Genomic DNA, 22,193 nt, shown 5'->3' with positions numbered 1-22,193 from the left:
CACATTTCCAAATGTCTCCCTTAAAAACACCAGGTTTTTGCAGGCTGAGCCTCCTTAATGGGCAGGGGGAAGGAGTTGCTTTGGCAGCTGTGGATGGAGCCCTGTGCAGAACTGCCAGGGATACCCTCAGAGGGTCACCAGCCCTCAATGCTCTTGGCATCTGGCCCAGCTGGGGCTGGAGATGCTGGATGAGGCCAAGACTAGTGCTGGGGACTAGTTGATGCCAGCTGACCCAGGAGAGCATTTGGGCAATCTGGTCCTGGGGCTTTGCAACCCTGGACACAAACACAGATTTTAGGACCTCATTTGCTGTTTCTGCTTCCATATTCCCCTCTGGTGGGCAATGGAGCTTGATGGGCTCATTTTCCTTATCTCTACCTGGTTTTAGAATCAGAATCACCTGGTTTGGGTAGAAGGAACCTTAAAGACCACCATGGGCAGGGACACCTTCACTAGAGTAGGTTGTTCAAAGCCTCATCCAACCTGGTCTTGAACACTTCCAGTGTTACCCTCTGTGTCCCTGTCTTGTCCCATTTGATCCCTTGTTTTCATGCTGCTCAAGTCAAGCCCAGATCAGCACTGGGCCCAGGGAAAACCCATCCTCAGTGCCCGGGACCTGGTGCAGCCTCCAGCAGCATCCGCAGTCTTTGCAGCTCATCACTCCAGGCAGAGCAGCCCCGGGGCCTCCCGCCCACTCTGCTTGGAAGTGGCCAAGAGATACAAAAGTTTATTCAGAGGAAATGAATGTGGTGTGCATTGACCATCATATGAGTTTGTGTCTGTGGGAACCCCAGATAAAGCCAGCCCCGAGGTCCCTGCTGCGTGTGAGTGTCAGTGCAGCAGGTCATGGGACCCCCCACGAGCTGCACTTTACACAGGAGGCTGATCAAAACCTCTTTCCCCTAATTCTGTTTCTATTTTTCATTTAGGTGTTGCAGGAATATATTTATTATCACAACAGACAGAAAACAAGCCCTACACCACCAGTGCCTGCACCACACCCAAAAGCATCACAGCCCTGTGCCCTCAGCATCTCCAGGCTGGTGACTCCCGTGTTGGGCAGGTAATTTAATAGCTGAACAGCCCCAGCAGGGCACTGTCCCTCGAAAGCCACCTGGCAGAGGCAGGGAGGTGTGTTAGCTGGCACACCAGCCACCTGGCACCACCAAGACACCTTTGCAGGGCCATGTAGATAAGCAGTGCCAGCCCAAACCTACTGAATTCCCTGTTATAAAGTAATTTAAAGAGTGGCAGTCCCAGGGATGGTGTGGGCATGAGCAATGGTGACGTGCAAGCCCACGAGGGTTTAGGCTGTGGGCTTTTTTCAAACATTTGGGTGCTGTGGCCAAAGAGGGTGTCTGTGCTGGGTGCTATTATCAGCCCAGGAGGAGACCCAGACCCTGTGGGTGCTCCCATGGTGGGGTTCCATGCTCCCAACATTGCTCTGGACACATCCACAGGGTCCTGCCCCACCCACCAGCTGCAACATGGCTCCAAGAGATTATAAAATGGGAGATGCATAATATCTCCCAATGGAAAGTATTTTAGCTAAATCCATGCTCTAACCATTTTATTGACTCCAAGTACCAGTGAGGAGGTTAGAAGTGACTCTTTTACAAGTCATTTTGCTGTTAAATTTAGCTGTCCTATTTTCATTATCCCCATGGCTTTGGCAAGGGTGAGCAGCCTTCCCTAAAAGGCCTCGTTTCATACAGTAAGTTATTTGCTTCTCTCCTGACAGATATCTAAGCTTATAAGGTTTGTCTGCTCCACTCAATAGCAGTATCAGCCTTCAATCTTGTATGATTAGCATCAGCATTTCGTATTTGCTTTTGGCTCCCTGTCTGACAGCTTTCCACGTTGCTGAGGGCTGGGGTGTTGGGACTGCATCACGTCACTTGCAACGTGGGATCATCTGATTTTGATTCCCGTGCTTCATGGTACGCCCAAAAGATTTGGATAACTGGTTCAGCTGCCTTTCCCCCAGTTTTCTCTATTGGCCAGCAAAGGTAATCGATTTGTTCTGCTCACTTTGTGGTTGTCAGGTCTGCAATATATTGAGTCGAAAGGTCAACGTGACAGCAAGTGAAGGGCAGTTGAACTTGAGAGGTGGTGATGCTAAGAGAAATGTTCCAGAAAGGAAAGATTTATCCCAGCAGGTTAAGCTTTTCCATATTTCCAAAACCATTTCCTCCTGCAGGGAGGGCCCTTGTCCCAGGCTTGGTGGCTGCAGAGAGCCAGCAACTCCTTCAAGGTCACGGGAGGCAGAGATGAACTGGGGCTCATGGGATGGAGCCTGTCCTTGCAGGGAGTGCTGAAGTGGCTGGGCTCTGGGATTTTGGGGGGAAAAAATCCTCTGTTTCTCCCAAAACAACCCTGCTCAGTCTTTGTATTCCCCTCCCCAGCAAAGAGCCCCCTGTGGGGCCGTGCCCTGGTGCTGCCTGGTGGTATCCAATGGGGACACAGGGTACGTCATCCACAGCCTCTGTGCTCCCTCCCTCCCCCTAACTTCCCACTGTGGTGATGTTGGACCCCAAATTTCAGTCTAACATGTTCAAATCCAGTCTCTTTCTCAGTGGTATTTGCTTAAAGTGGTGCCTGCTGAGCATCCCTCACTGTGACCCTGGCTCGCCTGGCCCTGCTCATGGCCGGGCCTTTCAGGAAATGCTGGGAATGCTGAAAATGCTTCGAAATGCACCCAGCCCAAGTGCTGGGAACCAGCCAAGCCCCAGCTGTTCAGCCTCACCATAGGAGGGGGCCAAGCTGGGCACCCGTCTGCCCGTGGGTTGGCTCTGAATTGTTGGGCTGGGGTTTCTGTGCCCCCCCTCCTCTTTCATGACCCTTTTTCTGGAGCAGCCTTTGGGGAACAAAGTAGGACATGGGTTTGGGACACTAATGGGAGACCCACAGCCTGAGGTGGCTGCTGGGGTAGCCTCTCCCAGGACCCCCACCACCTCCATCCCACTCTTGCTCCCAGGAATGCCTCGTGCTCATCCCGAGCCCTGCCCGCAGCCCCTCCATCCCCAGGGAAGGCCCTGCCTGGGCGAGGGTGCATCCCCTGCAGGCAGACAGCTTCATCCTGCTGGCACGTGGGCTCGGCAGCGGGGTGGCCCTGCACCCTCCCGCACCCTGTCCCACCCCCGGACCATGTAGGGCACCCGCTGCTCCCAGCCCAGAGCTTATAGGAAGAGGAAGCCCCATCCCTGCGCAGAGGAGGAAACCCGCCAGCCCAGATGTGCACGGAGCCACGCCGATAGCACTCTTATTTTGGTTTTTTTCTCCGCTGTGCAAACAGAGGAGCTGCTGGGCCAGCGGTGGGCACAGCCCACACGGCAAACAGCGGGGCTGCCGGGAGGCTGCGGCACAGCCCTGGCGCAGCCATGGGGCAGAAGTGCATGGACAGGGTGTCCTCCTTCCTCTTCGAGTATGACACCCCTCGGATGGTGCTGGTGAGGAACAAGAAGGTGGGACTGACCTTCCGGCTGATCCAGCTCATCGTCCTGGCGTACATCATCGGGTAAGGCTCCCCGGCTCCTGCCTTCCCTAAAATCTATTGCCCTTTGCCACTGGGTTAAAAAGCAACGGAGAGAAAGGGACTCCTATAATCCCAGTATCCCAGTGCAGGGGGGTTATTGCTGATGGCATCGCATCCCTCTGGCCGTGGCTACCCCCGTGCAGCCCAGTGTCCCACCATGGCTCTTTCAGGCGGCTGCTTGGTCCCCACATCCTCCCCAGAAGCTGCTGTGTGTGCGGGCTGAAGGCTCATCCCTGCCCAGCCCTGCTCCGCACGCCGGGGCCCCGTCTCCTCACTGAGCCCCGTCCAAATCCTGCTCGAGCTGCTGGACGGTGGCCTGAGAATCTGTTGTTATTTTTATTTTCATTTATATTAAATAAGAGGCATCTGGGGCCAGCGCGGTGATTTGTGAGACCCAAGCGGCTCGAGGCAGGGCCATAAATCTCCCTGTCCACCGCCCTGACGCTGGGGCCGAGACGGAGCCTGGCTCCAAATTCCTGGTCTGCTTTGCTTCTGGGAGGCAGCTCCAAGAGCAGCAGCGGTGCAAGGGCAACTGGTTAAAAAAGGCAGGGAGTGGAGCGGGCGGGATCAGAGCTGGATGAGGATGTGTATCCTCAGGTGCCCTGGGGCTGCTGCTCCTGACACAGGGATTCGATCCTTGTCCCCTCAGTGTGGGATGATACAGCATGGTATGGGATGTGATGGTTAAGTCTTTGCTGTGGTCCCATGGCTGCTGTGGGCTCAGTCCTAGAGAGAGACCAGCACCCTTTCATTGGGAAGGGCCCCATAGCAGGAGGTTTAAAGGGGGAGGGGGTGTCTGGCCATGAATGGGAAAATCCGGGTATTTTTGGGATGCAGGTGCTACATGTCTCATGTAGCACAAAGGAAAGGTAGTGGCTCGCAAGGCTCAGTGTAAGCAAGTTGCTGTAGGGAGAAGAGATGCCCAACCCTGCTTTTAGCAGATTTCCTGGGAAGGGAGAAACCCTTTCCAGGGGGTCACTGTGGGACTCCCACATTGCTCCCACACTGCTCATCAGCTCATTGCTCTGTTGCAAAGAGTTTTGCACTGTCCCAGGCTGGTGTTGGTGGGAGCAGTTTTGTCTCTCCTAAGGACTCAACCTGTGAAGCCCCAGGGCTCCAGCAAACGTGGCTGAGGGTGGTTGGGGAACAGGCACAGATGGTTGCTCAGAGTGGGACTTCCTAAGGAAATGTGGCTTAAGCAACCAACTAAACTGGAGAGAACAGAGAGAGAACCAGCTTGGGGGTGACAGCTGGGGGCAGAGAAGAGGAGGTTGGCATAAAGTTGCTGTAATTCCCAAGTTTTTCCTGGTTTGGTGGGGTTGGGCACCTCTAGCAAGGGGCTGCCTGTGAGTGCAGCTGCCCACAGCTCCACCAGTCCCTTGCTGCCCACAGCACTACCAGTCCCTTGCTGCCCACAGCACTGCCCCCAGCTCCCTGCCCACAGCTCTGCCCCCAGCTCCCTGCCCATAGCACTGCCCCCAGCTCCCTGCCCATAGCATTGTCCCCAGCTCCTTGCCTGCACTGACCCACAATGCCTGAGATTTTCTCTCCTTTGAAAGCCAGTTTGGCAGCCAAATAGGTATTTATTTACCATTTTCCTGGCTTTGGTCCCCTCTTGGCAGCAGGCATGGGATGCGTGTCAATGCATGGATGTGTTGGACAGAACGTGGGCAGTGCCATCAGGGCACAGATGTGGGGCCAACCCCCCTGAGAGACCCCATGTCACCCCTGGGGAGCAGCTCTTCTTTCCTCTGATGACAGATAAGGTGGTATCACTGCTGGTCAGGCGATGCCAGGCGCTTTCTGTGTTTCATTTCCTGAAACTTCGCATGCAAGGAGCCTTGGGTTGAGCCACAGGATGGGGCTGGCAAGGGAAGAGTGTTTGGTGATCCTGCCACACTGGGAAGTGACACCAGGGGACATTTACCACCTGGGCAGGGCTTGCTGCAGCATTTACAGCTTCACGGGAAAAGCATGTTTTGTTTGCTGTGACCTGCTTGGCAGCAGGGTGGGGGCCACATCCTGCCCTGCCATGTGTCCCAGTGGGGTGCCCAGCCATGGGCAGTCACCTCTGCCAGGAACGGATGTGGTGACAGCAGCAGAGGCTGCGCTGGAGGCAGATTTAGGGAAACACTCTGCCATGGTGCTGCCCAGCTCACAACCTCCTGCAGCCCCGAGGGCATGGGAAAGATGCCCAGTGTAACCAGTATAACCCAGTATGGTCTTCTGCCGTGGGGGAGGAGGTTGGAGCTGGGGGTCTCAGCTGGGGTGGCACCAGTGCTGAATTTCTCCTCCCATCCCCATGCCTTTGCTCTCTGTCCCGGGATGCTGATGGGGCTGCAAGCCAAAAAGTTCTGTCTCCAAGAGGTCCCTGTAAGGTCCAGCAGCCACAGGGAAAACCTCCAGGCAGTGCCTGGGGTTCCCCCGTTCTCCTCCCTGCCCATCAGCCAGGTGCCAGAGGACAGGTTGACATGCCAGGCTGGTGTCACAGACTGTCCAATGGGCCACGTGCTGCCTCTGCCATGGCCAGTGGGACTGATGCCCACGGCGGTGGGGACAAAATCCAGATCGCTCCTTTTTTAGTGCCGGGAATGCTCCGCGCCGCCGGGAGCACTACCCGAAATGGTTGCTCGCCCATGTTTATAGTGTCCCGGAGTCAGAGTTAATCCAGCGGCAGCTTGTTTATGCCATAGGTTAAATAGTGTCAGGAGCCCGCCCTAATGGCTGAGTGATGGGCTGGGAAAGGCAGGGAGAGAGAGGTCTGTTCCGGCCACAGCAGTGTCCCTACCCCTGCTCCTGCAGCCCTCTTGCACACAGGGCCACGGCTCCACATTCCCTTCGCTGCGTGGGGAATGGTGGCCCTGGATGTGAGCCGTGTCCAGACTCAGCTCTGTGTTGGCCTTGGAGGCATTGACTTCTGGAGAGTGCCTTTGCAGTCGACCAAGAGGGTTCAGGTGGGTCACTGAGCCCAGCAAGCTGCAAACCCATGAGGCTTTAATCCCAAATTGTCAATGGCCATCCTGCTCCATCTGCCTTCACACACTCTCAGCCACAAAATGTGTCCCAGTCCCCAGAGCACATCATCTCAGTCAGGGCCTGCAGCTACCACATGCCTCGGGCAAAGAATGGGAAAGTTCAGCAACACATCCCTCAACCAGCTGGAGCAAATTTGGCAAATTTGCCAAGTCTCACCTCCCCCAGGTGAGACTTGGCAGAAAAAGCCTCAGTCCCCAGGACTGTGCTGGGAACTGGGTTTTTGTGGAGGAGTGTTGGTGGCTGTGCTTACCCTACCACTTCCCTCTCCAGGTGGGTGTTCCTCTATGAGAAGGGTTACCAGTCTCAGGACAGCATTGTCAGCTCGGTCTCGGTGAAGCTGAAAGGGCTGACACTGACCAATGAGAGTGTCATGGGCCCTCACATCTGGGATGTGGTGGACTATGTTTTCCCACCCCAGGTAAGGAGGATGGTGGGTGAGTTGCTTTTGTCCCAGTGGCTGCTTTTCCCCATGTGCTGGTGTGCAGGTGGGTCCTTAGTGTAGGCTTTCTGTGGGGCTACCCATGACATGGTGTCCCTGTGGTGGAAAGCAGGTTACTCCTGCCACAAACCTCTGCCCATATATCACCCCTGGGGAGAATTTGGTGCTTGGGACCCACTGTGGTGGATGGGGTGTGTTAGAAGCTGCCTCTGAAAAGACCAAGGCTCTTCCAGACCAGCATCTCAGGCAGCAAATGGGGTCCTCCACTGTCCTGGGGCTGGTGGCACTACATGTCCTCAGGGACACCACCAGCTTCCTGAGCTGCAGCAGAGAGGGTGGAGGATCTAAAGTTAGGGAGAAAGGTGCCGTCTGCCTGGATGTGTCCTGGTGGGTTGGGTGCCCTACACCTTGCCCCAGGGACAGGCTCCTCACAGAGGAGACACTGTGCTGGCTGTGAGCTCGTTGGCTGTGTCTCCACAGGGGGACAACTCATTTGTGGTGATGACCAACTTCATTGTCACTCCTGGACAGAAACAAGGAACCTGCCCAGAGGTAAACACACCAGCTTCCTTCAGTGGGCTCAGCTTCTGTAATTCAGGGTGGTGGCATTGGGGAAGGGCTTTTTCTGATGTTGGGAGGTTTAGTAAAACCCTGAGCCTGGCCCTGTATTACTGTTCCTGACTTGTGTGTTCTATATGAAGCCTTTTATTCTGCTGAAAACCAGGCAGCACCCATTTAAGTTTTCTTCCCTCTGAGATGATCAAGAGCAGATTCGAGACTTAAAAGCATCTGCCTGAAGTTGAAAAAACAAATCCCCCTCCCTTTTTCCTGTTTAATCTGAACATCCTTGGTTGGGAAGGATGGACAAGGCTCTGGCTGCAGCTGAGCAGCACACCCTCAAGGGAGATGCTGCCTGGTGAGGGAGCAGGGACAGAGGAACCAAAGCTGAAGGGTGGGATGCTGAGAGGTGGCTGCTTTCTCCAAACAGCTGCCAGATGCCGGGCTCTGCACGCGGGACAGCGACTGCATCAACGGGAGGTACAGCCGGCAGGGACAAGGTACGGTGAGGCTCCGGCACTGGGGCTTGTGGTGAGACACCGAGCAGAGCTGCCTGGGTGGGGTGTCTGGCAGGGGGACCTCACGGCTGGGCTCTCTCGTGGGGAACCTGCTTTGGACCACCAGCTAACAAGATTTGGGAAAAGCCTTTGACATGCTGGCTGGATGTCCCACCTAGGCTGGTCCTGCTTTCCTCTTCTGAAAGACACCTGAGCTGCAAAAAGCTCTGCTAGCAAAAGGTTAATCAAGACTAAACCAAGATTTCCCAGCATCCAGGGGTGTGAGCAGCTGTTTCTCTTCCACACAGGGCTCATGACAGGCAAGTGTGTGCCCTTCAACAGCTCGGTGAAGACCTGTGAGATCTTTGGCTGGTGCCCTGTTGAAGTTGATGAGCATGTTCCCAGGTGAGGAATCCTGTTGTTGCCCTCTTTCCCACCCCAGCTGCAGCAGCAGCCCTTGATGTGGGGCAGAGCAAGACCAGGCTCTGTGAGATGTGGCCAGGACAGCCTGGGTCACGAAAGACTAGAAAGGGAAGGGATGAGATCACCATTTCTCTGGGTCCTGCTTGTCCCAGTTTAAATCTGAATCTTCACCAAACGGGGCTTTCCCTACAGGCTGGAGAGCCAAGTGATGTCAACACTTGTGTTTTTCAGCCCTGCCCTGTTGTCAGAAGCAGAGAAGTTCACCTTGTTCATCAAGAACAGCATCACCTTCCCCAAGTTCAAGGTGTCCAGGTAAGGGGAGGTTTGAGGGAATGGTTTCTACTTAGTTCCTCCAGCTGTGTCCCTTAGGGGAAACCATCTGTGTGGCTGGATGCTTGATGGTGTCCCTCAGCAGTGAGCCCAGGACTACTCTAACTGCTGCACTGATCCCCAGATTAGCTCATAGGAACTGAGACATTTCCCTCCCAAATCTGTCCCACCTCAGCTGCCGACTGTATTCACCAGAAAAGGTTTCTGGAATTAACATCTCCTGAGTTACCCTCACACGATGCACACAAAAATACAGTTTCTCTGATTCTTCATTTTTCTCCTCCCCTTTCTTCCCTGAGAAAACATTAAAATAACTATGTGGCACAGTGGGGTGTGAGCAGCCAGGACAGGCTTGGTGCCAAAAAGGAGCAGAAGTTCCTCTTAACAGTACAGTTCCCACCTGTTTCTGCAACGGGTTGTGGGGTCAGCTCCTTCCAGGCAGTGCTGGGAACAGTGCTGCTGGCTGAAGGAGCACTTGTAAGAGGATTTGTGGTGGCACTGATTATACATGATTTGGAACAAATTATCAGAAGCTATTTGTGCTGAAGATGGTGGATTCTTCTCTCTAAGCTGGTCGTGTCCCAGGGTTAAATGTCCTGGCAGCCAGGATGTTTGGAAAAGCCTTGGGCTGAGCTCATGCTGCTGCCAGAGAGGTGGCTGGGAGTGGGGACAGCCCCCGCCCCAGCAGCAAGGAGGGGTGTCCTGAGCTAGGGCAGGCTGGAGGGGACAGAGTGAGGTGAGCTGGTCCTCAGAGTGAGGGTGACTGGACTGGCTGCTGTGGCAGGGGCTGCACCAGACCCAGCTGGGTCATGGGGAACTTCCTGCCTTTGATCACCGCTGGCAATGAACTGCTGAGCATCCATGATGGGACATGGTTGAGCAAGATGCAAGTCTTACAAAATCATCTGGGGCTGGGAGGTTCAGAGAAAGGCTATTTTTAAGTGAAAGAGCAGAGCAGGGTGGAAGGCAAGAGGTTTTCCTTTTCTTTTCACCCTTTACAGAGGAGATAACAAACTCCAGCTAAATGTAAAAGCTGCTATCCGTGAGCTGTCCCAGATGAGAATTGTTGGTGCATGGAGCAATTGCCTGGCAGAGCCCACAGACAAGCTGGCATGGGAACAGGAGAGGGCCATTGGTTGGACAAGGACCTCCAGAGGTCCTTTCCCACCCAAATTATTGGATTATTCAGATTCTTTCTCACTTTCTTTTCATTCACAGGCGCAACTTGGTTGAGAGTGTTACCAAACAGTACCTGAAGAAATGTACCTATAACAAAGCCACCGATTCCTTGTGCCCTGTGTTTGAACTGGGATACATAGTGAAGGAATCGGGTCAGAATTTTACCTTCCTGGCTATTAAGGTACTTGAATTTCAAATGATGTTCCTTGCTGAAGGGGGGAGTGGGACACTGGCAGAGCAATCATCCCCAGCTGTTGAGATGATTTTCTGTTATCTCAAGAACTCTTGAGAAAACAGAAGTGTCAGAATTAGCTGTTAAAGATTATGAATCTCCTTGGACGTGGCCTAATATTTATGCCTTTCTTGGAAACTCTTGACAAGATTTGACCTGCTGGCAGTAAATCCAGGGTTCAGTTTGGTTTAATTTGTGCAATGAATAACTAGAGCTGTGTGGCCAAATCCCATCCAATTGTGCTTGGAAATCCCAGCTGGATAGTCAAATATCGGTCACTGCACGGTGCAAACTGCAGCCTCTCCCCAGGCTCTGAAATGCAGCTTTGCCCAGCACTTCTCAGGCTGATGTGCAAGAGTATCTCCTATTCCTGGGCTGCAGAGCCTTACGATAACCTTACTAGGCATTAAATAAAACCAGAGGCTTGCATATATGAACATATATTGCATATATTAGAACACACATGCACCCTGAGAAATTGTGGCTGCCCCATCCCTGGAACTGTCCAAGGCCACATTGGACGGGGCTTGGAGCAACCTGGGATAGTGGAAGGTGTCCCTGCCCATGGCAGGGGATTGGAACCAGATGGTCTTTGTGGGACCTTTCCCTTCCAACACAAACCATTCTATAATTCTGTATACTAAAGGTGCAGAAATATGAGCCTCTGGGACTCAGCTAGTTACAACCTGGAGTGAGCTCATGACTAACTGCTTCATTTCCTGAGCAATCCCCTGGGTAGAATCAGGCAAGGGAAGGTTGTTCCCATGAGGACTGTGAGGGATCTGCAGTGAGCACTGTTTCTCAGGACCATGCCTTGTTTCTCAGGAACGAGAGGGCTTGAATCTAGTTGTGTATCTAGCATTCAGGGCAGAAGCAAGAGCCTCCAGAAAGGGCACCAAGCTGAGGCTGTCCAGGAGGGCTGAGGCAGCGGTGAGGTCTGTGTACCTGGAGAGCCAGGACACCCCACAGCACTGAGACAGGACATGTATGAGGAGGGAGAGCATTTTTCTGTGTGGGCCAGGTCCAAGAAGGGGCAACCTCGTGACTCCCCTCTCTGCTGCAGGGTGGAGTGGTGGGCATCACCATAGACTGGAACTGTGACCTCGACTGGCCTGTCCGGTACTGCAAACCCATTTACCAGTTCCATGGCCTTTACAATGATGACAGTAACGTTTCACCAGGCTTCAACTTCAGGTAAGGACACACCTGTTAATTCTCCAGCATAATTCAGAGGTGACAGCTCTCAGGTTCCCACAGCACTCAAGGGATGGTGGAGGGTCAGGGACTGTTCTCCAAAATACTCTCTACCTTTGCAGTGCCAGAGAGCAGTGGTCTTTTTAAAACAGCATGGGAAAAGTGACAGCACAGCCCTTGGCCTCAAAATTACCCCATTTCCTTTCCCTATACATCTCCTCCCCCTTGCAGACTCTCCTGCTCGGCTGAGCTCTTGGGAAGCCCTTTGAAAGCCTGGAGATGGTGCAGGGTCATCTCCCGTGTTCCCACACTTCAAAACACTCTCTAACCTCTGCTCTGTGAGACAATCACTAGTGCTGCACCAATATCTGCTGTCATGCAGCACTTGGGGACATCAGGTCAAACAGCACGAGCAGGAGCTGGAACCCCAGCTTGCAGGTGGGGAAAGGGAGGCACAGAGAGGAGAGGTGCCAACAGCCCAACTCCTTCAGGGGGTTTAAGGAGAAGGTCAGGAGCAGGGCTGTGATAGCACATTCCCAGATCTTTGTCCCACCAAGATCCCCATGCTGTTGGGTTGCAGGGGGCTGTTAGGCACCCTGGCAGGCCATTAACACTCAGCATCCAATTGGACAGATATGCCAAGTACTACAAAGAAGATGGGATGGAAAAAAGGACCCTCTACAAGGTGTTTGGGATCCGGTTCGACATTTTGGTGAATGGCAAGGTAAGGGTGGTCAGGCACCAGGATCAGCCCTGGATCCCCAGGAGGAGCAGTGCCATGTCCTTGAGAAGGTGCCAGGTCTGCAACGCAGCACTGGGGTCCCGTGGGGCCAGGAAAACCAGTGTGAGGGGTTTTCTTGGGTGCTGGCCCACCCACAGGAACCCTTGGGAAGTCCCAGGGAAGGGAATGTAAGAGAAGAAGCCCATTTTACAGGGCATGTCTGTCAGCTGCAGTTTGGTCAGTGGTTTTGTCCAAAAAACATCATGATTTTGGACAGGGGGGAAAACTCTGAAAAGTCAAAACCTTTTACTGATATTTCCAAAAACTGGACATTTTGCATTTTTCTATTTTGTCTCCTTCTTCCCAGTGGAAGAGAAGGTTTTCCTTGTTGTGTTCCCACTGGGAATATTTACAGGGTATACTTTTTTGTGGGGTTTTTGTTTGTTTGTTTGTTTTAATTAAAATACAGGAAGCAAAGTAACTTAATTTTATTTCAGCCTAAAACCAAAAATATTTTTCTGTTTGACCAGCTCTGGCCCAGCTCCTGTTTCTCTCTGTGCTGTGGTTGTAGTTTGGGCTGCTGCAAGGCACTTTTGCCAAGCCCCACCTACAGCTACAGCACCTTTTTCCCCCCCCCCAGGCTGACTGTAACTAATCACCTATTTTCTTTGACTTTATTCAGGCAGGCAAATTTGACATCATCCCAACCATGACCACAATTGGCTCTGGAATTGGTATTTTTGGAGTGGTAAGTTCAGATATTTCCAGCCTCTATATGGAGACTCTCAAATTATTCTTCTTGCCTGTGACATCCGTGGGAAGTGTCCCTGAGCTGCAGTGAAATACTGGCTCCTGCTCAGGGAACCAGAGGATGGGCAAAGTGGGGAAGGAGGTGCTCTCCTGCCTCATTAGCTCAGGAAAATAGATTCCTGCTGGCCGATGAGGGGAAGGCTGGCTCTCCTGACAGGGCCATGCCTTGGTATCCTGATAGTTCCAAGTTAGAACTGGCATTGAGGGAGTTTTGGAGATGATGGGCAATATTTCATGCAGGATGGAAACCCAGCATCCTATTTGGTTATGGTTGTTACAGACTGGGTATGATGCCGAGGGGGTTGTGCTCTGCACTTACCTAAAGTGGAAACACTTCATTTCTGTTGACCTAAGTCACCCAGAGTTGAACTCAACACACTTCACTTCTGTCCTAAAGGGACAGTTGGGGGCTGTACACTCTTTAGCAACTGCCACATTGTGGGTTGAAGCAGAAGTGACCCTAAATTGTGGGACAAACTGGAAGCACACAATGGTCCAGGTGAGCTTGGAGGGCGGCTCCAACCCTAACTGTGCTTTGATTTAAGGCCTCTGTCCTCTGTGACCTGCTCCTGCTGCATTTTCTCCAAGGACGGGACTATTACAAGCAGAAGAAATTCAAATATGCAGAACAGGAGCCTGTAAGTAACAGCGAGTCCCTGCCCTGCCGAGGCTCTTGCGGGGGTGTGAGTGTGGCTGTGTGCATGAGTAATGATGCTGTAACACAAACATCCATGTTGAGGAGCAACCAGGCGCCTTCCTGAGCCCTTGGGACTGTCGGAGACTGGGATCCATGAATCTCCTCTCCAAAATTACTGAGATCTTCTGTGACTCACTGTTAATAGCTTTATTCTCTCCCTTTAACCCCAGATATTCTGATATCTGGTAACCCTTGCACTGCTTTAAGGGAAGCAGGGGCAGACCAGTGCTTCACCAAACTGGAAAATGTCCCCTTCTCCGCTCTCTGGGAACATCTCCATGACTGTGGAATGTTTTATGGTCTTTCATAGGACACAGAAACAGCTCCCCTCAAATTCATCTGAAAATACGCTTAGACATTGGGGTTTAGAAGTTGCTGCCCAACCATATTTTCCCCTGGCATTAGAAAGGAGCAGGTCTGTAAAAGAATCCTGTTTTCTCTCATTTAATCCCCAGTCAAAGTCACACAAGAAGGAAAAGGAGCCGGACAACACGCAGTGAGAGGTGAGTGGTTTTTCCCCAGCCCCGCTGGCCTATGGCTGGCAGGGGGGAGGGCTTTGGGTCTCAGGGCTATGCCAAGGCCCCCAGGGAAAGCAGGAGAGCTACAGAGCAGGCATGGAGGAGATCTGAGCTGAGGACAACGATGTCTAACCTGGAGTCAGCGTTTCCCAGCATAAGCAATTGCTGGGGGCAGCACTGGGTGTGGGGTGTGGGACTGACATCACATCTTCAATGGCAGCATTGCTCAAAGAGGGGTAATGGGGGGCAAGACACCAGAAATCACTGTGCACCTCTCTCTCTTGGCAGAATCCACACTGACCGACAAACCTGCACCCTCTTCCTCCTCCTCCTCTCCTAAAACACGGTCGCCCTCCCCTGTCACCAGCCTGTGCCAGCCCCAAGGCCAGCAGGAGCAGCGTCCAACAGCGGCTCATGGGAAGGTGGTGCCCTGCAGCCAGGGCAGGGGCCGGCCGGCCCGGCACCCGGCCTCTGAGGGGCACAGGGATGCTGTGGGTGGGCTACTAAGGGACCCTTGGGGCCCTCTGCCAGCCCTGCTGCAGGGCACTGGGGGCTGCTGCCATTGCAGACCCTTCCAAAGGGCTCCCACAGCATCCTGCCTGGTGTTCCAAAACCATGCCAGGGCACCCTGCACCTGAAGCCCCTGGGGAGACCACTGCTGCCTCTCCCTTCCCAGTGGCACCCTTGGACAGCTTCAAATTGAGGAGAAGGAGAGGGAAGGAGAGCTGGCAGGAACCATGTCCAGTCTCTCAGCATAGGAGAAAAATGGTTATTTTGTAAGGATGTATTTTGTTAAAAAAAAAATAAAATAAACCTTTAGTTTTTCTACTATATCCCTTGCTTGCCCCAGAGTCTGGGGTTTGCAGTGCTTTTCATCACTGGGGGGTTTGTGCATGCAAGACAATCCCATACATCAGGCTGGAGTGTGGGGCTCAGTGCTGGCTCCTCCAGCCCCTGCCTTCCTGTGCAGGGCCCCTGGGCCTCTAGCCACGAGCAGGGGCTGTTATCAATGTTGTCACTTTGGTTTCCTCCTCAGACAGCCTGGCTTGGGGGGAGTGCTGGCTCACAGCCAGACATCAAGATCTGCTGCCCTGTGCCAGCTCTGCCTCAGCTGCCCTTGCTGGTCAGTGTTAGCCTGTCAGAACTGACCTTCTTGGGAGTAGCCTCACAAACCAGTTCTTTGCACCCAGGAACAAAACTTTTCCTCTCTACTGGAAGATTTGCACTACTCAGCATGTGCAGCTGGACACCATGGACTGTGCTCAGACCCCACATCCCTGCGAGCAGATCCTGCCCTGCCGGCTCTCTTCAGTTCTCCAGAATCCACCAGCACAGTCCCTCTCTGAACATCATTTTATACCTCCCTGGGGAAATATTGCCTTGGTCACTTCAAAAGAAGATCCCAACTGCACTGTGAGAGTCAGGGGAGAGGCTGCAGGGGTTGGTGTGCCTGGGCCTGCAATGGTGCTGGGAGGAGTGGGGAGTGTGAGCCAGAGCCTGCGGGATGGACACATCACAGTGGGATGGTAGGGGCACAGGAACACACCACAGGCAGATACAGCTGATATTTGGTCATAAGTTCAACAAGCAGTTCAAGCCATACGTTCCCCACAGGGAGATCATTTGCTGTCAGCAGGATGTCTCAGCTTTCCCATGCAGGGTGGGTTTCTGTAAGATTATCCATGGTCAAGCTTTTCAACCTTTCTCGTGCTGCTGTCCTGTGTAAGAGGCTCCAGGTGCTTATACTTAAGATGCAGAAAGAGTAAGGGAAAGCCCCGTAGTCTCTGGAGGAGCTGGTGCCTGTTCAGCTGGCACTGGGGGTGTGGGGCTGGGGGTTTCCCCAATCCACAGGGGTTCTCCCGCAGCGCTCGTGGAGGCCACGCACTGCACGGTCCCGGCTGGTGCAGCTCCCCAGCAAGCTGCCACCAGCAGAGGGGACTGCGAGACCATGTCACACAGATACGCCTGCGGGAAATCTTGTTGCCAGAGACAGCGAAGCGAGTGTTCAGGTAACCTTTCACACCCACTTAAACTGGGTCAATCTCCGGTCAAAACTTAAAATAACCAGCGCGAGGCTGCAGGTAGAGCAGGGGGCTGTTTCTGCCTGCTTAATCTTTCAAGCTGCTTGGAATGCAAAGCGCCTGTTCTTCCCTAGGAAGAATTAAAAGGCAGAATAGGAAATCAGGAAAAGCTCTACTTGTACATGATCCCATGCAGTTGCTATCCAAAACTTCTGAGCTGGGATCCCTAAAAGTCCCAACACCGCTTTAAAAATCACGTCAGGGCTTATTTGCATTTCCATACTTGCTTTTTAAAATGCAATCTTTGGGAATCCTTTTGTTTGCTTTTCATTCACCAGCAGAATGAGTGAGATATTGCGATTTTTTCTTTTTTTTTTTTTAATTCTTTCATCCAAACAAGGTCCTCCTTGGGCCAGAGCCCCCAGGTGCTGTGGTTCCTGAGCGGGACCAGACAGAGCAATGGCTGTCTGGAGGAAACTGAGAAGTGTCCAGTTTTAACATACACTGGTCCCCTCTGCTGTATGAAGTATGAAAAGGCAGGGAAAACCCATGGCAATTGTTTAGGTCCTTCTTTTTGCCAGAGGTGCCAGAGCTGGTGCTAAGGGGTGGGAGAGCAAGGAAGAAGGGCTGGTCTGCTCAGCTCTGTGGCGCAGATGCTCTGTTTCAGCGTTGCAGCTCCCAGCCCCTTCTCCCAGTGCCTTCCAGTTTGCCAAAATTGAGGCCAAATTACTGAATGAGGGATAGGATACAACAGTTAAAATCTGTAGAGCTAAAGACTCACAAATGGAAATGCTGGCAGGTTAAGACACACGGGAGTGTCCTGGTGTTGCTACTGAGCTGCTTTCAGCGCAAGTCCCTGGGGGAGGTGTGGGTGACCGGCAGGACTGTACTCCAGTCCTCTTGCTTTGGCCTGAACTTGCTCTGAGGGTCAGGGGAGAATTTACTGTGCTTGGGCAGAAGAATTTCCTTGTGTCGAATCCAGAAAACAACTGTATTCAAAGTTTTAAAGATGCAGGCAGTATATCCTGCTGCTCTCTGACCTCTGAGCAGCAAAGCAAAGTGTCACAGAATCCCAAAGGGATTTTGTCATTGTGTGAAGACCCCCTCAATGACAGGTTGCTGTGCTACTTCCTGTTTATGCTGTGGCCAGCTGAGGATTGGGTTGTTTGTGGGGGTTTTTTTTAAGTCCTATTTCATTGCAGTTTGGTTTTTACACAGTTAATAACTAATAGAAAAGGACCCTTCAGTAATTCAAACGCTGCCCCAGAAAACACGCAAGAAAGAATATCTATTCTCCAGCTAATCCCTAATCTTTACAATCAGCACTAACAAGCCCTTGTATGTGATGGTGTCAGTGCTCTAAGGACTCTTACACTGGTCATGGGTGTTGGATGATGAGAGCGAGCTCTCAGTGCAGTGTGACTACGGTGGCTTTATAGAAAGGAAAACCAAGATACAAGCAAATAATTTCTGAAGGTGGATTTAAATGCAGCGAGAATTTTCTGCCAGTTATTGTTATCTGTGAAGGTTACCGGGTTGGACCTTGTACAAATATATCTTTTCACTTCCCTCAGGCATGGTTATTTTGAAAGAAATCACGTAGCACAGATATTCCAGAAGAGTAATTGCAGAAAAACTTATTTGGCAATAATTATGCTGGTTAGTGATGCTGCAGGGATGAGGAATTATATTTCAACCTCTGCAGAGCTGGCAATATTTAATCATTATGTTTGCGCCCAATTCCCAGCACAATGAGGCCCTGATTTCCACCTGGTGCTTCCAGACACTGTAACAAGACAAATTAAATGAATAACACTCAAGAAGGAGATAGCTCCTTCCCTGTGCAACCTCTCCTGTCTCTAACCCCACTCATTCTTCCCCTGGCACAGCAGACTCCCTGTTATTTTTAACCCAGTCCTTCACTTAGGACATTCTTGGATTTTTCCCTAAAAAAGCACCTGCCTTTTTATTTACACTAACTCCCTGTCTTTTTTTGATGTGGGAGAATGATTTCAGTAAGGTAAATTCTCTGGCTGACACACAATGAAGGACTGGCAGGAACATGTATGTGCTGCCAGCTCTGAAGGGTGCTTTTATTTCCCTCTGTCCCAAAGCTGGGCATTCTAGGGTCAGACTGTGCTGGGTGGCACAAGGATCTTCTCGGCCATTGGAGCACTGGACATCTGGAGCTCAGCCTGCAGCCACCTCCCGGGGCCAGTGTGGTTCTCACAGCTCATTTTCGCTGCTGCCAGCTCTGTATTAATTATGCCACGCTATATTCTTTTGCTTTCTGTGGTGAAGTGCTCTCTCCTTCTGTTATCTATTTCTAATTGCTTTATTGCTCTATTTTAGAAAGCATAAAGCCTGAAGTGTCCAAGTGGGTTCTGAATACAGCAGCAACTCAGCCAACCGATGGGCTCTTGGGCAGGGGTGAATCAGGATCCCTCCAGTTAACAGGGCTCTGCTTACCAGCACCAAGTACAGATCCTGCTCAGCTTTATGGCACCATAAAGAGATTTCTTGAGTGAAAGGATGGCTTCAACTCTCTTTTTATCTAAACATACTTGTGAAATGCCTGAAGAAATGTAAGCTCTTCCCCTTATGACTGTAACTCAAGGACGGGTTCAATAAACACCTTCCCAGTCATTGCACCCAGAAAACATGAAAAATCAGTTACCAACTGACTACATCCAATCATTATTGAACAGAAACATCAAAGTCTTATTTTAACACTGCTACAGCCACCGTGGTCTAAGCAGCAAAGAGACATTATTTGGGACTTCCATTGCCCTGGTCATGGCTGCTCTGCAGTGTGATCACCTGTGTATTATGAAAAGGGAAACTGAGGCACATGGTTTGTTTTGTTTTCTGGAAGAAACAGCAGCTTTTGACTGAGCTTAGCTAACCAGGTCACTTCATAGGTCAGGTGCTGGCAGTCTTTGCCAGAGGGGATTGTTTCAAACCTTGATGCTGGTGCTGAACTGTGCTTCAGACATCACTGGTGATTCCAACTCCCTGGTGCTAAAGGATAGAGGTCTTTAGGGGACAAATATCAGCCCTTTCCAAACAGTCAGCATCTCCTAGGCATCTCAAAGTCAAATGTGAATCAGCCCAAATGACTTCTGAAATCCTTGCAAAACCTCCTCAGCAGCAGTGAGGGCAGGAGGAGCAGGAAGCTGAAAGGTTTGCTCATTTCTCGTGAGAAGCTGAGTTGGCCCCTGTATGAGCAAGGCCTTGTCTGATTGAATTGAAAGCCCCTGTGAAACAGGTCAGTGTTTTGTCTTCTACATGAGATGGTCTTTCAGAGCATCTCTCGTGCCCTGGAGCCACAGGAGCACAGTCTCTCCACGGGCACAGCCACATTCCTGGATCCTGGGCACTCATATCCAGACATCCAGGAAGGAGGTTGGGGCTTTCACTGCTCGGGGCTGGGAGGAGGCTTTGTTTTTGCTCATGGGCTTGTCTTACTTTTCTTGAGAGCCCACTATGGCAAACAGGCAGCCTGGGAGCTCAGGCTGGTGGCTGCCTTGAGGTGATACCTAATCAGTGTCATTAGCTAATATCCAGAGCTGTCGGAAGAAGGCAGCATGAAAGCACAAACTTGGAAGCACAAACTCAAGGTGATGAGGCTCTCTCCTGTCCTGTTACAATCACAGAATCATTTAGGTTGGAAAAGACCTCTGAGATCAAGTCCAGCTGCAAACCTGACACTGCCAAGTTCACCACTAAACCACGTCCTTAAGTGCCACATGTACATGTCTTTGGTCACCCTAAAATGCAGCAGGCTCTGCCATCCTCTCACTGCTTATCACACCACTGTTCACCTGCTCCGAGAGCCCTTCTCTGCCCCAGTGTTTCCTGTTCATGGAAAATCTTCTCTGCTGGATTTTCTCTGTGATCTGAAAGAGTAACCCCTTGTACCTTTCCAGCAGGGATCATTTCACTGAATATAACAACTCCTTAGTAGTCAAGCTTAAAACCACACAGTGTTTCAGCTCCAAGCATTTTTGACTGAAAATTGGCAAAGAGAATGCACAAATATTTTTGATGGAAGTTAAAGGGCATTAGCCCTGAATAAACCTGTTCATCCACAGAGAGCTGCTCAGCTGCCTGTGACCAGCCTGGGTGACAAAGCACATTTCTGCAGGAAACGTAAGATTTGGATGCACATAGCAAATTGCAGAATTGTGTTTATAATAAACACACTGAGTAAATGAAAAAAATTCATGGTCTTTGCTAGGCTTGCAATACAACTTTGCTGTTTTAATGATTAGTGTCTCTTAATTACATTTTGGTACTTCTCTCAACACAGTGACAATCTGGGGAAGTTTTTTTCAGATGGGAAAAAAAGTTGGTAGTAAACCACAAGTTGCATTATTAGTATGCTGAGTTATTTCGAGTTATGAAACACATAGTAAGAAATTAATTTGTTTCCAAAGCAGAGGATTATTTGAGGCCCATTGAAAGCAGGCACAGGCATTTCTATCTGCCTGTTGTCACAGCGGGAAGGAGCAGGAGTTTGCAGCGGATTGAGTCAGGATGTGGATTTAATCCTACTCTTGCTCTCTGGCTAAATCCAAGATTCCTCATGGGGACCCTGACCACAAGTGGAGTCAGAGCACAGCACAGCAAGCCCAGCCACGAGTCACTTGTCACAAAATCAACATCTTCAAGAATCCCACAGGAAACACACTTCACTGCTGGGTGCAGTGGGAACCCCTCGACCCAGGGGCACGGTCAACTGTGAGCCAAGAAGGTAAAAGAGAGTGGGAGGGAAAAACAAAGCATGAGTCATAAACCATAAAGGGCATCTGCTTGTAGGAATTCCTTGAGTGATGGCAGTGGAATTAGTGGATGTGCAGCATTTCCCCTCACTGCTGTAAGAGTTCAGAAAATGTATATGGTCAGGGTTGGGCGTTATTACTTTAGAGACAGAGCCTGGATAAGGAGACATTCCTGTGCCAGGATCCCGGAGAACCAGGCTGCTCTGCCTGGGATGTGGGCTCCCACCTTCACCTCCTTGGACCCAGGGGAGAGCAGGGGCACTGGAGAAAGGTCCCACACCTGCAGTCTGGTTGCCTGTGACCCAGGGAGCAGCCAGCCAGGGATCCCTCACATTGTGTCCCTCTGCCTGTAATAACCATCCCCTGGGGCTGGCAGACCCTCCACTCCCTGCCCTGCCAGTGCCACTTTCCCTGACTATATTAGGGAATATTAGGGATAATTTCTTCACAGAAAGGGTGATTAGACATTAGAAGGGGCTGTCCAGGTAGGTGGTGGAGTCACATTTGCTGGAGGTGTTTAAGGACAGACAGGACATGGCACTGAGTGCCATGGTCTGTTTGACAAGGTGGTGTTGGGTCATAGGTTGGACTCGATCTCAGGAGTCTTCTTCAACCTAATTCTGTGATTCTGTGATTAGCAAAAAGCCCCGTGTTTTCACCCAAGAAGCCCCTCCCAGATGTGCTTCTGGTTGGATACCACACGGCCTCATGCCGCCGAAAAAAGCTTCTTTTGCCTCAAAACTCAGCCGGGACTGAGGAGGGCAGGGAGAACCCGGTGCTTCTCCCTGTCCCTGTCCTTATCACTCACGGCCACACGCCGTCGAACAAAGTGGAGTTTTGCCCCCAAACCCACCTGGAGCTGGGGTGGGCAGGGAAAACAGAGTGCCTCTCCCTGTCCTTCTCCCTCACAGCCCCATACCCACGAAAAAGGGCGTTTTTACCTCAAAACCCACCCAAGGCTGAGGCGGGCAGGGAGAACCCGGTGCCTCTCCCTGTCCTTGTCCTGCCTCCCCCTGGCGCTGTCCTTCTCCCTCATGGCCACACGCCGTCGAAAAAAGTGGAGTTTTACCTCAAAACCCACCCGGGGTTGAGGCGAGCAGGGACAACCCGGTGCCTCTCCCTCACGGCTCCACGCCGCCGAAAAAGTGTGTGTGGGGGGAGCGGTTTGCCTCAAAACCCACGCGGGGCGGGCGGGGAAAACGCGGTGCCTCTGTCACAC

At 51.8% G+C, this 22,193-nt stretch overlaps 1 protein-coding gene across 2 annotated transcripts; it reads left to right on the top strand.

The window, feature by feature from the left end:
• Nucleotides 1–1,565: 1,565 nt before the first annotated feature.
• P2RX1 (purinergic receptor P2X 1) lies at nucleotides 1,566–14,940 on the top strand. 2 transcript variants are annotated; one of them, XM_027664465.1, is made up of 14 exons: nucleotides 1,566–2,009; nucleotides 3,296–3,517; nucleotides 6,842–6,989; nucleotides 7,491–7,562; nucleotides 7,999–8,068; nucleotides 8,374–8,470; nucleotides 8,720–8,800; nucleotides 10,037–10,178; nucleotides 11,293–11,423; nucleotides 12,057–12,147; nucleotides 12,827–12,892; nucleotides 13,500–13,592; nucleotides 14,107–14,154; nucleotides 14,458–14,940. In XM_027664465.1, the coding sequence occupies exons 2-13, from the start codon at nucleotides 3,381–3,383 to the stop codon at nucleotides 14,149–14,151; spliced, it is 1,173 nt and encodes a 390-aa protein (XP_027520266.1). In that variant the 5' UTR covers nucleotides 1,566–2,009; nucleotides 3,296–3,380; the 3' UTR covers nucleotides 14,152–14,154; nucleotides 14,458–14,940. The 2 variants fall into 2 exon arrangements, with proteins under 2 accessions (XP_027520266.1, XP_027520265.1); XM_027664464.1 differs by lacking the exon at nucleotides 1,566–2,009 and having other exon boundaries at nucleotides 3,201–3,517.
• The last annotated feature ends 7,253 nt before the right edge of the window (nucleotides 14,941–22,193 follow it).

Source organism: Corapipo altera, unplaced genomic scaffold, assembly GCF_003945725.1.
Source record: "Corapipo altera isolate COAL_440 unplaced genomic scaffold, ASM394572v1 181b, whole genome shotgun sequence".
Taxonomy (NCBI): domain Eukaryota; kingdom Metazoa; phylum Chordata; class Aves; order Passeriformes; family Pipridae; genus Corapipo; species Corapipo altera.
This window is presented reverse-complemented; position numbering and strand designations above follow the sequence as displayed.

Excerpts from the sequence above, each read along its gene's own strand:
- P2RX1 (XM_027664465.1), top strand. The coding sequence starts at position 3,381 with ATGGGGCAGAAGTGCATGGACAGGGTGTCCTCCTTCCTCTTCGAGTAT. Across the intron at positions 7,563-7,998 it reads AACAAGGAACCTGCCCAGAG|CTGCCAGATGCCGGGCTCTG; the intron begins GTAAACACACCA and ends TTCTCCAAACAG. Across the intron at positions 13,593-14,106 it reads AATATGCAGAACAGGAGCCT|TCAAAGTCACACAAGAAGGA; the intron begins GTAAGTAACAGC and ends TTTAATCCCCAG.